Source organism: Giraffa tippelskirchi, chromosome 7 (genome assembly GCF_054371585.1).
Source record: "Giraffa tippelskirchi isolate mGirTip1 chromosome 7, T2T-mGirTip1v1.2.pri, whole genome shotgun sequence".
Taxonomy (NCBI): Eukaryota; Metazoa; Chordata; class Mammalia; order Artiodactyla; family Giraffidae; genus Giraffa; species Giraffa tippelskirchi.
In genome coordinates this window covers 121,086,337-121,102,111 of record NC_137281.1, presented here as the reverse complement: position 1 = coordinate 121,102,111, position 15,775 = coordinate 121,086,337, and the positions used below count along the sequence as shown (strand labels likewise).

Here is a 15,775-nt window from a genome sequence, read left to right as displayed (position 1 = left end):
GAGTAACACTTTGCTATACAGTAGGAGGTCAGCAAACTTTTTATAAAGGACCAAATTTTTAGCATTTTAGGCTTTGCAAGACATACAGTCTAAGAACTATCCTCAACAGCAGCCCACCAGGCTCCCCAGTCCCTGGGATTCTCCAGGCAAGAACAATGGAGTGGGATGCCATTTCCTTCTCCTTATAGCACAGAAGTGTGATACAAAACCATACAAAAACAAATGTGGCTACGTTCCAATAAAGCTTTATCTACAAAAACAAGAAGTAGTCTGGATTTGGTGCAGGGAACCATAGTTTGCAAACCCTTGCTCCAAAGCACATTATTCTTGGGAATTCCCTGACGGTCCAGTGATTAGGATTTGGCACTTTCATCACAACGGCCCAGGCTGGGGAACTAAGATCCTGCAAGCCACAAAGCACAGCCAAAAATAAAGTCTTAATTTAAAAAAAAGTAAATGATAAAGCATATTATTCTTTTAAAAGAACAAACAAAAACCAAATTCATTTTTCAGTTAGCATTTATACTTAAGAACTACAGATTACTTAACAGAAGACTAGTATACATTTATACCGTGTTGACTTTTCAAACATCTGATATTATGAAAAATTTACAAACACATCAAATAAAAATTATACCAATTTTATTACTGTTTACCTGTGTTTACTCCTCCAGTTAAAATCCAGGCTCCGGTTGTAACTGCAGCTTTAATAAGACCCTTTCCAAGCAACTGCTTGATTCGTGGGTGAAGCTCAAACTTCTGCATGCCACCATGCACAGAGATAACAAGTTTGGGTAATTCCATTTGCCATTCTTTAAGCAGAAGTTGTAGAATGATTTCAGGTTTGGTGTCATATGATAGTCTCACATACTAACAAGAAAGATTTTTAAAAAATAATAATTCATAAGTTTCAAAATGCAGCACCATATGACTTAAGAAAAACTTTATTTGCATCAGATTATTATAAAATAGATTTCATAGGCTACTTGTAATATATTCACACTCCTAAGAATAAGCAATAATAAACAAACCATATTAAAGTTGGAAAATCATTCTGTAAGAGCTAGAGAAATAGTGGCACTCTAATTTTCAAACTTTAAGATGTAAATTTGTTACTCTTTCTGATTATATAAACCCAATTACCATTCATATGGTTTACAGATTTATCCACAGTATTTCTTGCCTTGTAATAAGAAATCAAAAATATTCATATCAAATCTATAATACTCAGATGTTGGGGGGAAAAAAACACTTTTAATCTTCTCTAATAAAAGTTCTTTCCAAAACAGTATATTATCCATTCCTTTACAAACAGAAATCAAACACCAAGGAAAAATATCTCAAAATATCATAAATTATATAAAACTGAGAAGACTCCAGATTCCCTTAAGAATAATTTATAATGAGATTTCTTCTATAAGCCTTTGGGCATTAGCTTTGTTTAACTCATCATTGTACTTGGGTACATTAAGTAGTGCTTGGAAAAGTTAATAAATTTAAAAAACAGATTACGGGACTTCCCTGGTGGTCCAGAGGTTGGGAGTGCACCTGCCAATGCAGGGAACATGGGTTTGATCCTTGGTCCAGGAGGATTTCACATGCTGTGAGGCAACTGAGCCTGTGTGCCGTAACTACTGAGGCCAGGCTCTGCAAAAAGTAGTCCCTGCTTGCAGCAACTGGAGAAAGCCCTCATACAGCAATGAAGACCCATCACAGTCATAAATGAATTAAAGAAAAAAAAACAGATTATGTTAGTAATAAATGAGGAATTCCATTTTCAACGATGGACTATGTTGTTTTGGACTAACTCTGAACTAGAGAAACTAGATTAACAACCCCTGTTATTAAGAAGTCAGTAAGCTACAAAAGCTGTGACAACTTGTGGGGTCAGGATCCAAGAGAACAGAAAAACCTGGAGAGACAGGCCCACCATATGACACTGCTTAGCAAATCAAGGCAGGCAGGGAGCCAGGCACAGCAACTTGAAAGGTAAAATGTAGACAAGTCTACATGAATCATAAATTATTATTTGGGGACTTAAAGATTTTTATTTATTTATATTTGGCTGCACCAGGTCTTTGTTCTGTGTAGACTTTCTCTAGTTGAAGCAAGTGGGGGCTACTCTTCACTGCAATGCTCTGGGCTTCTCACTGTGGTACCTTCTTTTGTTGCTGAGCACTGGCTCTGGGGCATGTAGGCTTCAGTAGCTGCAGCATGTGGGTGCAGTACTTGTGGTTCCTGGGCTCTGAAGCACAGGCTCAATAGTTGTAGCACATGTGCTTAGTTGCTCCATGGCATGTGGGATCTTCCAGGATCAGGAATCGAACCCTTGTCTCCAGCACTGGCAGGCAGATTCTTTACCACTGATCCACCAAGGAGGCCCAATTTGGGAGTTTTTAAAACACACACACAAAAAAATAAAATTTATGCCAACAAAAGCACATAAGTCATGAGGGAAATAAATGTAGTCACAAGTATTCTAAAGGTCCTTGCATTGACCAGGAAGTAGTAAAAGTATTAATATGTAACAGTAAACAGTTCAAGATGTATTTTATAGTATTTATAAAATTAATCTACAGAACAGAAAAAGAATATATAAATAAGATGCTATAAAGAAGAAAAGCAATAATAAAAAATAAGTAACCCAGAATATAAAATAAGGGAACAAAGAGAAAGTGAAATAGTAAATGAAACTAAAAGAGGTTTAATCCACCAAGACATAATAATTCTATATTTGTGTGTACCAATACAAAGAACTTCAAAATAAAGAAATGACTAAAACTAATTTTCTGACACACTGTTATATAAACTGTCAGATAATAAACATACATTATTTAATTAACTAGCTTCCTGCGTAGCTCAAATGGTAAAGAATCTTCCTGCAATGAGGGATACCTGGGTTCAATACCTGGGTCACGAAGATCCCTTGGGGAGGGGCATGGCAACCCACTGTAGTATTCTTACCTGGAGAATTCCATAGACAGAGGAGCCTGGTGGGCTCCAGTCCATGGAGTCGCAAAGAGTTGATATTAATTGAAAGGTAAATGAAGTAAGACACTCTAATACACAACATACCTTAGCTCTGTAGGAATGAGAGCCCCCTTGAAAATTAATGACTCCATAAGCATCTGTTGGGCTCTGTTCTGTATGTTTTTCCACAGACCACTCTTCTAATGTCTGATTAAAATGGTCACCCAATTTCACATCTGAGTATTTCATGGCAAGACTTGCAGTAAAACAAGCATGTTGCTTGACCAAGCGACCACAAAAACACCTAAGGGAAAAAAATAATAAAACTTTTAAAAGACCTTTAAAAAAAATTAGTCAATGAAAAACTCTATGAAAATAAAGGAACTTTTGAAGAATATGAAAATAATCTGACTTTCTGATTTTAGGATATCAATAAGTTAATATGTTCACCATAGCATTAAAATACTATAAATACATTAGTATTTGATGATACAGGCTTCTATTAATAAACTTGGGTTGAGGCATCTACTTATGGATGCCAAAACAGCATTGAAGATTGTATATATGTTAGTGAACCTGAAGACAGATCAACACAAATGATCTAATTTGATAAATGGGAAAAAATTATTTTAATTAAACAAAGATAAAACAGGCCTCAGTGACCTGTAGAAAATATCAAGCAACCTAATATACCCAGGGTCCCAGAGGGAGGAGAGACAGAGAAGGGGCAGAAAAGGGTTTTAAGAAACAATGGCTAAAATTTGGTGAAAAACATGAACTTGCAGATATTTATTCAAGATTTATTCAAAAAGAAGGAAAAAGAGAACCATTTTCAGGCACATCACAGGCCTGCTGTTAAAAACCAAAATTATAGGGAAAAAAAATCCTTAAAATAGCCAGAGGGAAAAAAGACCCATTACACACAGAGGAACCACTGCACTAATGACAGCTGACTTCCCACTAGAAACAAGAGCCAGAAGACAATAGAACGGTATCTTCAAATCACTGGAATGAGAAAACTCAAAATTTCATATTCAGTGAAAACATCCTTCAAAAATGAGTAAAACAAACGTATTTTCAGATAAACCAAGCTGAGAAAACTCATCTCCAGTATACCAGCATTATACCAAAAGCTAAAGGAATCTCTTCAGCCTGAGTGCAGATGCCAGATGGAACTACCCATCTAGAGGAAGGAATGAATAGGCCTGGAGATGGTAAAACAATTCGATATATGTAAATGAACTCATTCTATGCACTTCTGCTCCTAGCCTGCCAACTGGAGATCTTCTCTTCTTTCTCTTATATTCCTTCATCACATCTTAAAGAACAACATTACTCTTTAATTAGTTGCCCGAGTAAGAATGTTAGGTACTGTCCTCAAATCTTCCCTTTCGCAACATACCACCAATCCTACTGAGTTTATCTGATTGATCCCCCTTTTCAAATACGCCTATTTCTCTTCATCACCATAGGCAGTATCTTAATTCAGGCTCTTATTTTTTGCCAGAATTACTCTAAAAACTTCCAAACTATTTTTTCCTCTCAATCCAATCTCCTCAAAATGCCAACTGCTTTTATTAAGGGGGAAAAAAAAAGAAAATCTAAGCATGTTACTCCCCTATATAATATCTTTTTAACATGAAATCAAAACTGTGTGGCATAGTATACAAAAAGTTAAAATGATCCGGCTCCACTTATTTCTCAAGACTCAGATCACTTCAATATCCATCTTATTAATACCTTCTACAGATTGCAGTTTCCTGACATAACCATAATCTCTTTCACTGCCAGGCCTTCCCACAAACTGTCCTCTTTGCCTTAAAATCCCTTTCCTCAATCTTTACCCAGCTAATTCACATTCAGCTTTAGCACTCTGCTCAGACACCTGCACTTGAGCTTCAGGGAACTGTGCCTGATCCTTTACCTCCCAAGTGTGAGTTAAACATAATGGCCTGTGAATTTTATCCCAGTGCATTCTGACTTTCTTAATACATTAGTTTTATTACCCAAAATTTGTGCAATACCGTTACAGTTATGAAACTTACCTGACAAGTTGCTGACAAATCTGACATCCTGGAAGGCATCTGTAAAACAAGGTAAATCTATTACTTAAAGGGAAAATCATTTTTCTTCTCATTTAAACTAAACTATAATAATCCATTAAAAAAAAGTACAAAACAAAGGAATATTATATATTTTTCAAGAGATATCTTAGGTCATTTGTACCTTTTTTAAAAACTCAGTTTTCATACTTTAAATACAATTAGTTGTTCCATAAAACCCAGAAACCATAAAAGACAGATTTAATTACATAAAAGAAAAAAAGATTTATGTGGCAAAAATACGTCACTAATAAAAGTACAAAGATAAACTGAGAAAAAATATTTATAGAGAAAAGGTTAGCTTCCCTAATATGTAAAGCGTCCCTAATGTTATATTTAATATATTAAATATAAATATAATATATAAAGCTTCCCAAATATATAATATAAAAAATACATTAGCTTCCCTAATATGTATTTATCAAATCAATATAAAATGGGAAAATATATGAACAGATGTATACACGTGTGCTCAGTCACTCAGTCATGCACACTCTGCAACCCATGGACTGTAGCCCACCAGGCTTCTCTGTCCATGGGATTTCCCAGGCAAGAATACTGGAGTGGGTTGTCATTTCCTGCTCCAGGGGATCTTCCTGACCCAGTAATCGAACCAATGTCCTCTGCATCTCCTGGACTGGCAGGCGGACTCTTTACCACAGAGCCACCTAGGAAGTCCATATGAACAGATAATTCACAGTAAAAACATACATATGAAAAGATATTTGATTGGAAGAAAATGATTTAATCCTTTAAGACAATATCTTGGTAAGAATATAGAGGAAAGTAGTCTTATATCTGCTGGTAGGAGTATAAATGGAAGGCAATTTGGCAATACTCATCAAAATGTAAAATGTAGACTCTCAAACTCTAATTCCAGTACTTAAAGAGTAAAGGTTAAAAATATCTATAGAATATGTGTAAAATAAAGTTATTCACTACAGAATACTTTTGTCTAATAGCAAAAAAGAAAAACAGGTTAACTAAAATGTCCATCAATCAGGGAATATTAAAATTATGATCCAGATATATAATTAGTAAGAATGCAACAATTAAGAACAAAGAACAATGTGACCTGGGAAATGTCATTGGTGCTCTCTGGTTAAAAAAACATGATCTTATAATATAACCCATCTTTAATAACTAGTATGCAATTTAAATAAGTCACAGAATAATGATTGAAAGAGACACTAAGGTTATCTATTTTAATGATCTAAAAAGACATTTACAGAAATTACCAAAAATTGGGGGAATATTAAAGAATACAAAAAATGTTTTCTTAATGGTGATCAAATAAATGCAAATTTAATACATAATTTTCTATTAATCACTTTCTTGAAGATGATGGCTAACATTAATCAATATTCAGGAATTCTCGTCACTACTGGTGACAATGTATATATTCTTTAATCTTTTGCAAAGTTTTTTGGCATTACATATACTAAGAGGGAATAAAACTTGAAACACAAAAGTAGTTTTATCCGCTAAGATCTCCATTACGACCCAATTTTAATTTAAAATAGGCTAAAAACTGAAAACAACTCAAGTACCCAATAGTAGGATACGTATATGAATTGTATATATACCAACAGAGTATTAACTACTACTCTTAAAGGGATATTACGCAAAAATAAAATTACCATAACATTTTGTTAAAAAAAAAGATACAATGTTTTACATATAGACTGAATTTAGCAATATTTTAAAACAAAAGCTATGCACTGAGTAAAGATTTAAAATAGGTACAATAAATGTTATTAATAATGACTGTCTTCATGTTTTGATACTCTGAATATTGAGCCAACTTTCTGCATCTCAAGTTTGCAAAATTTATCATGCACATTTCTCTTATAATGAAAATCTGTATAAATGAGAGAGATACTCAAAATTTTTTGCCATTAATATAAAAAGAAATGTTGAATTTCAAACAGAAGGTTTATGTAATATACAAACAAAATATTTAGAAATTCTATTCAACAAATATTTACCGAGAATTCACTATGATGTCACAATAATAGGGACAGGTGCTATAACTTAATATACATCAGTTAATAAAAGACTGGGCTTCCCAGGTGGCTCAGTGGTAAAAGAACCTGCCTGCCAACGTAGGAAACACCAGTTCAATCCCTGGGTCGAGATCCCCTGAAGAAGGAAATGGCAACCGACTCTAGTACTCCTGGCCTGGAGAATCCCATGGACAGAGGAGCCTGGCAGGCTACAGTCCATAGGGTGGCAAAGAGTCAGACACAACTGAGTGACTGAACACATACATACTGTAACTTGAAACAGTTAATAAAAGATTGCTTACTTGGCTGTATTTTCATAAGAGCCATATATCAAATGGAAGTGAAAGTTGTAGAGAGGATAACTGCATATAAAACAAGGTTTAATAGGAGACAGGAACAGTAAGACAACTAAAAACCCCGGTAAACACCTTTTTCAATTAATTTGTCCTAAGTGCCTGTGAAGAAAAGTGCTTTGTAGTCCAGGAAGTAAGTATATCTTTGATGTACCCTTTTAAGCTTTTTGGTATTTTTAGGTCTCAGAAAAAAGAAAAAATTCAGGAAAAATGTTTCTTCAATAAATACCTCAAGAGATCTTTTTCTTGAATTCTAACTCATGTCCTTTACTTAAATTTTTTTTCTATTATCAATGCCATTTTTAAGACCAAAGGACAATCAGAGATGCCAACAAATTTCTGGTGATGGGTTTTCCAATAGGTGCTCATCTATAGCTACATATTGGCAAACAAAAACAGCAACCATTAGGTTCATACTGGTTTCTTCAGCATAAACTACAGTGTTGGGTACTCAATAGATGCCCCTTAAACAGATACATAAACTTGTTAAGTTCTCAGTATCAATAAATCAAATTTTTAAAAAAGAGACTTAACTGTCTGATCTTTATAATATACTAGTATGATATGGGGGAAGATCAGGGAAGGAAGAACACTCTGAATGAGAGGTTTCATGTTGTGAAATGTCATTGCAGAATGCTGATATCTTGCTAATACTATCTCCTCCTAATCCTAAAAGATTAACAGTAAACACAAAAATTAACAGTAACTGCTGCTGCTGCTGCTAAGTCGCTTCAGTAGTGTCTGACTCTGTGCAACCCCAAAGACGGCAGCCCACCAGGCCCCTCTGTCCCTGGGATTCTCCAGGCAAGAACACTAGAGGGGGTTGCCATTTCCTTCTCCAACGCATGCATGCATGCTAAGTCGCTTCAGTCATGTCTGACTCTTTGCGACCCTATGGACAGCAGCCTACCAGGCTCCCCTGTCCACGGAATTCTCCAGGCAAGAATACTGGAGTGGGTTCCCATTTCCTTCACCCAACAGGAACTACAAATAATTAATAATTTTAGTTCTTAATAAATAAATAGCTCTAAATTTCTAGAATTCAGAATAAAGAGAAGTGTGCTTACCTGTGAGGGTCTTTGGAACTTGGTATGATGTACACACATTCCCTCTTGGTCAGAGTGCTTTCTATCCAGGATTTCTGGGACTAAAACAGAAAGTTTAAAAAGACTATTTATAAATTAACCAATTAATATTACAAAGAAAAATTTGATAAGAAACATATAAAAAATAATTCCATTTTTAGTTCACTAAGTATTTATTACATGTAACATGCTTTCTGATGACAGCACACCTAAAATATGAGAGTCAGTCCATTTAAATCCACTGAGATTGAGATTACTAATCAACAGTACTATGCAGATACTAAATCAACAGTGCTATGCAGAGCCAAAAACTTCAAGAGGGGTTGGTATGATCCTGGGAAGTGGATCATTTTACAGCCAATTAAAAGTGACTGTCAGAGACTTGCCAAGCATTCCAGTGGCTAAGACTTTGTGCTTCCACTGAAGGGGGCGCAAGTTGGGTCCCCTGAGCCCTGGTCTGGGAACTAAGATCCCAGAGGCCACATGACAGAGCCAAAAATACCCCTAGATATATTCTGTTATACTTCTAAGATAAATACCTAAAGCACAGCGACATGGAATGGCTAACGGCACAGGCACCGAAAAATGCATCAAGCAAATTCTAATCAAAAGAAAAATAATACTAGAAAAAAAGAGATGCTAAACATCAACAGGAATAGTACAGGTTACTACATAATTTCAAATGTCTGATTCACCAAATTGTTAGAACAATCTTAAATATGACAGTCCTAAAATGAATATAGCACAAAAGTTAACAGGGAGAATAAGACAAATCTAGGATCACAGTGGAAGATTAACACATTTCCTTCAATTACTGTAAATCTGAAACAATTTCAAGTTTAAAAGGTTTTAAAAAATTACTGTTTATACCACTACTTAAGTTTTTGCTTGGTTCCCTAGCCTCTGTACCCTACTACTGGTGACTGATTAGAAAGAGATGGGGCATTATATATTGAAAAAGGTGAAACTCCATAAATTAGGACTGAGTAGATTAAAGATCTTGAGCTTCATCCTCCATATAATGTATATATTAGATATATAGAAAATATTAAATATATCTCTATTATGCATATAGGTATTATTATACATTAAATATAGATATTAGCACACTCTCTATCAAAATCTCTTTTCCCTTCTCTACCTGCCTCTTTCTTACCAGGACAATACAAAAAGGAAGAGCCTATATTCCATAATGAAACCTCTACAGTTCAGTGGTTAGGTAGGGGAGTTTCCACTGCAGAGGGTACAAGCCTAGTTGGAGAAATAAGATCCCATAAGCCAACCGGGGGCCAAATTAAAAACAAATAAAAAGGAAGCCCCTAGGAGAAGAGAGATTCTAGACAGAATTATGATGGTGGAGTTTGCAGGTTCCTTTCAAATTCTTTAGATATTCTAATCATAAACCTTAGTATATCGTCTAATCTAATTCTGGTTGCAAAATTCTGTCTCTCCATTCAAAATGTCCATTTTCTAGATCAATGGTTCACCTTTAAATAGATTCACTTAAGTAGGAGCAAATTATACCATGATCCCCTAGTTACAAAAATCACAGGATGGGAACTTCCCTGGTGGTCCAATGGTTAAGAATCCACCTGCCAATGCAAGGGACACGGGTTTGATTACTGATCTGGGACGATGCCACATGCTACAGAGCAATTAAGGCAGTGTGCCACAACTATTGAGCCTATGCTCTAGAGCTTGGCAACGCCAACTACTGAAGCCCGTGTGCCTAGAGCCCATTGTGCAATGAGAAGTCATGCAATTCAAAGAAGAGTAGCCCCCACTTGCCACAACTAGAGAAAGCCTGCACATAGCGAATGAAGACCCAGTGCCATCAAAAGTAAATAAATAAATATTTTAAAACTCACAGAATGCCCTCTAGAACCCATGACCCTTCATCAGCAAAATGTCCTACACTCTAAATCTCATTTAGCACAGTCCCTCCAACACCTTCTTATTCTAACTAAAGTCTGGTATTTTTTTGAAGAATCTGCTTTACCTACATACCTCTCATGGGGGAAAAAAAATAGGACTCTCTTCAGTTTTACTGTATTGGGTATACAGCTGGCAAATCCAATCCTGACTCAATCCAATTCCCCATCTATTCCATAACTGCCTATGTTAATATGACTACAGGAAAAACAAACAAAACAACACCCTTTGATTTCACTTTAAAACCTCAAACATCCCTTAATGATGCCCAATAGTCACACCACATTTCCCTGGTCCATTTTCTCATTCTCCTGTACAATTTCACACTACCTTCTCCTCTCCTCAAACCTTCAACACTCATTCACCATTCTTATTCTCAACTGATGACCTACTTCCCATTTCACTCAGAAAACTGAAGCAACAAAACTTCTGTCACATCTGCCCACCAAAGACGCTTACACTATTTAAGATATGCAATCACCATCCCCTCTACTGCCTTATGCAACTATAGAACAATGGAACCATCCCTAGGATCATGGTGAGAGCACTGTCCTGACAACCAAGCACTGTCCTGACAACAAAAAGATCTGGCCATGTCAGTTAGATTGCTGATATATTACGGATATCCTAAACCCTTCTCCCACTCCAGAACCATAGTACACTGAAGGTAGGCAGAGCATCTGGATCGGAAGACATTTATTTATGTGACTTCTGTTTGTAAATTTAAAAATAATCATTTGGTAGGCTGTTCTAACACATGATGATGTGAAGTTGAATTTTTACTAAAGCTAACTTACTGCTTTAAACTCATAAAATTTTTATTACTTTCCTCTTCTATTATTAAAAATCACAGGGGGCTTCCCTGGTGGCTCAGTGGTAAAGAATCTGCCTGCCAGTGCCAAAGACACAGGTTCACTCCCTGGTGTGGGAAGACCCCATATGCCACGGAGCAACTAAGCCAGTGCGCCACAACTACTGAGCCTATGCTCTAGGGCTCGGGTGCCACAGATGCTGAAACTACTAAAGCCCATGTGCCCTAGAGCCTGTGCTCTGCAACAAGAGAAGCCACCACAATGAGAAGCCCACAACTAGAGAGTAGCCCCTGCTCACCACAACTAAAGAAAAACCCTCTCAGCAACAAAGATGCAGCACAGCTAAAAATAAATAATTTTTTTTTTTAAATGCAGGGACTTCCCTGGTGGTCCAGTGGCTAAAGAGTCCGTGTCCCAATGCAGGGGGCCTGGGTTCAATCCCTGGCCAGGAAAACTAGATTTCACACATTGCAACTAAAGATTCTGAGTGCTGCAACTAAGACCTGGCATAGCCAAATTAATAAATAAATTTTTAAATTATAAAAATGGGTTTATAATAACTAAAATTATACTGCGATTTATCTTTTAAAGGGTTGCTTCTTTTAGAAAAACTGGAACTGTTCTGGGGTGGGGGAGAACAGCTCAGTGATTGTACTTACTGCTATATTTTTACTGATTGTTAAAGCAAGACAAAAGATTTGTTTGGAATTTCTCTCTGTGAGCTTATTTGCAAACAAAAAGGCAGCTCAGTCCCATGATACAGTAATGAAGTCCACCAAAATCAGATTCTAGAACTAAACATTTAACATATGCAAATAACACACTAAAACAGTGGCAATATACAAGCATGAGAAGCACCCAGATTGCTTCAGTATGAACTATATGCTTTTTTAAAAACTAGATTACTTGCAATTCATGAGCACAGGCCTAAAGCCTACAGCATGAAAGAAAGATGGGCGAAAAGTGAACACAACATGAGCAAATTTATTAATTAACAATATAATGGACCTTTTTAAGGAGTTTTGTCAAAGGACAATTACTTGACAAAAGAGGAAAACATCTTAGGGAGAACTTGAAAATATATGGCTTAGATAAAAGATAAGAAATGCACTCTTGTACAATTCACATCCCCTTTTTTTCCCCCTCCTCTTTTTCTTGATTGGATAATTAGGCAGAAAACTAGAAAGAACAGAGTAGATTTAAACACTATCAGTCAGTTTTACCTGATGGAACTTATGGATTACTCCATTCATAATAGCGGGCTTCCCAAGTGTCACTGGTGGTAAAAAACCTGCCTGCCAACGCAGTAGACGTAAGAGATGCTGATTCAGGAAGATCTCCTGGAGGACGTAGCCACCACCCCCACCCCCCCACCCCGTTCTTCTTGCACAGGGTCGCAAAGAGTCAGACACGAAGTATGGCTATACTCTATGTGGGCAATCAGCAAATTTTTTCTATTAAGGGCCAAATGGTAAATATTTTAGGCTTTTTGGACCACTTACTGCCTCCATCACATACTGTTTTTGTTTTTCAACCACTAAAAATTATAAGAACCATTCTAAGCTCAAGGCCATACAGAACAGGCCTTGGCCAGATTTGGCATACATGGCATAGTTTGCCAACCCCTGCTCTGAATCTCACAAAAGCTTCCCACAAAAAAAAATTTCACAATTCCACTGAACCAATTCAATCTAACAAGTATATGCCATGTCCTTCAGATTCTTCCCCTGCATTGTTTCTTGGATATTATTAGTGTCCTTTCTACCAGGCCTACAATCCCAGGAGACCCTTGTATTAAGAGTTGCTTTCTAAAGAAAGGAAAAAAAAGATGGGGCTAAAGAGTTTTAGATATATATGAACAAAGTTATTTTTTTTCTGCAGGAATTTCAATAGAAAAGGCATTAAATAAGCCATATGGATATAAACACAAAATCTAAACATTACTGAGGAAAAAATATCTAGTGTTCGAGTACATATACCGAGCTTTTTTCCCCAGAAATGATCACTTTCAATCACCAACAACCTAAAACAGTTGAGTCACTTCTAGTATTCATTTGGGGCTTCCCTGGTGGCTCAGACGGTAAAGAATCTGTCCGCAATGCAGGAGACATGGGTTCAATGCCTGTGTTAGGAAGATCCCATGGAGAAGGGAATGGCTAGCCACTCCAGTATTCTTGCCTGGAGAATTCCATGGACAGAGGAGCCTTGGTGGGCTACAGTCCATGAGGTGGCAAAGAGTGAGACACAACTGAGCAACTAACACTTTCACTTTTTCAGTACTCATTTGTCTATTATGATAAAATACAAAACTTCCCCAACAGGAACATTGTTAAATTTCAGGACCAACTACAAATGTACTCATAGTTAGTTTCATTTTATCATTCTTGTTAAAAATAATAAACAAACAGCCAGTACTATCTCTTCACAACTTCAAATCTTTCATAGTAGTCTCTAACTGACAAATCCATCCAAAACTTTAGCAAACCCTCTGGCTAAGTCACTTAAATAGAGTCACTCTGATGCTCACAAATTTGTATCAAATTTTGTGCCTACAGAGACATACAAAAACATTACCATGCTTCAAGACTATCACAGCTTCCCCTACCTTCATTATTCACCGAGTTTGTTTATTTCAAGGGCCTACCACCTCTCCTGTTTGTGTGAACACCAAATGTAAATATATTCTCCCCATATACACCAGCTTTGTCATTTATGGCATTCATTGATCACATTAGGGATTGGCTTCCTATGCCTGACAGTGACATATCCCAGCTGATAATGGCAAATCATTCCCAATAATAGGCTTCTACAATTTTTGAAATTCTGAGCTTCTGCTGTACCATCAAGTATCCAATAAAACGTGCCCTGGATTATAAATACACATAAAAATTCCTCATTTTATACTTCTTTTGCTAGACTGCATTACTGTATTTTACCAAAAGATGGCACACTACAAACACAAACCTGAAAATTCCTAAACTTAAATGTTCTAGGTACAGTAAGAAACAACTATAACCACAGAATGTTAACAAAAGAGGGAAACGTGATCTTTAGTGGTAAAAGAGATCAGATTCTGGAGTTCAGAATAACATGTTCATTGTTGGTTATTCTATTAATGCAACCTTAAGTGTCTGAACTTGTTTCCTCACCTATAAAAATAGAATAACATACCTATCTCACAAAGTTGCTCTGAAGATTATGATCCATGTTTTTAGCAAAATGCCTCCCACACAGTCATATCTCAACAAAGCTTCAAAATTCAATTACAAATTCTTCCTATCTGTCTCCTAGCAATAAGGGGCATATATGCTATAAATAAATGTACTAACCACATCCTACTCTTCAAACAAATCAGTACCAGCACATCCTTCTTGACTGTATACTGACAGTGAAAATTGAGGGGAAAAAAAAAAAAAGGATTGCTTTGAAAGTTCTACTTCAAGGTAACACTGAAAATCAATCTATTTTTACAACTAAATACACTCAACAATTCTATATATTAATATTAGAAAGGAGCCTCCAGCTATGGAGGTTCTATTGGACTAACGCTCCCAAGATAATAATCATAAACTCTGGTTAAAATAAAAATTGAAAAAAAAAAAAACTACTTAGTAGCACTGAAAAGGCAACCAAAAGCAGGAAGAAATCAGATGAAGTTTGTACTCAGGATAAAGGAACAGTACTGAGTGAGTTTCCAATTTTATGGTTAAGAGAGGCCCTACTGCATACCTACTAAGTAGCTAAAACTCCAATAGAAATTCCATAGTTTTACTGGCTTTAAGAACCAGAATACAAACTTCGAGGTGACAACAGCAGCTGGAAAGTGATGGGAAAAGTCCTGCACAGGATAGAGTCACAGAAAAAGGGAACCCTAAATGCTGCATATTAACACCGCTGAAATCTAGCTGACCCATGAAGCATGCATACATGGGGCAGATTCCAAGCAGGTCAGTTATGAATAGCGTAACTAACTGAATAGATCTTTTTATTGCCCATTGAAGGAGTCAAGAGTTTGGAATTTGAGTACAGTCAGGTTAATCAACTACTATCCTAATCTGCTCTGACTGCCATACAAATACCATAAGACTTAACTTTGGTTTCAACAACCAAAATTCATTTTCTCCGAGTTCTAGAAACTGGAATCCAAGATCAAGGGGCCAGTAAGGTCTGCGTCTGAGAGCCCCCTCCCTGGATTGCAGACAGCTGTCTTTTCACTGTGTCCTTACAGGGCGGGGATAGGGAGCAAGCTCTCTGGTCTCTTTGTATAAAGACCCCACCTTCATGACCTCCTCTAATTCTAACTACTTTCCCAAAGCCCCATCTTTAAATAAGATCAACACTGAATTTTGGGAAGACACAAACATTCAATCGGTAGCAACTACTTTAAAAGAGAAAGTCAATAATCTTCAGAGGACTAAAACAGAACTCACAGTCTATCCAAGGTAACATTCACAACATCTATGATAAAATAAAAAATTACTAGATATAAGACGAAACAGGAAAATGTGACCCATA

The 15,775-nt window shown here is 36.4% G+C and overlaps 1 protein-coding gene across 3 annotated transcripts in view; it reads right to left on the bottom strand.

The window, feature by feature from the left end:
• Positions 1 to 15,775, bottom strand: part of TRPM7 (transient receptor potential cation channel subfamily M member 7) — a 102,950-nt gene that overhangs the window by 77,457 nt on the left and 9,718 nt on the right. For all 3 annotated transcript variants that reach the window (XR_014059107.1, XM_081508297.1, XM_081508296.1), the window contains exons 2-5: positions 8,499 to 8,578; positions 5,016 to 5,054; positions 3,076 to 3,274; positions 657 to 870 (exon numbers count right to left, since the gene is read on the bottom strand). Coding sequence is in view for 1 of the 3 variants with exons in the window: in XM_081508296.1 (XP_081364422.1) it covers positions 657 to 870; positions 3,076 to 3,274; positions 5,016 to 5,054; positions 8,499 to 8,578 (532 nt within the window). In the remaining 2 variants the exon portion in view is untranslated. The remainder of the gene's footprint in view (positions 1 to 656; positions 871 to 3,075; positions 3,275 to 5,015; positions 5,055 to 8,498; positions 8,579 to 15,775) is intronic.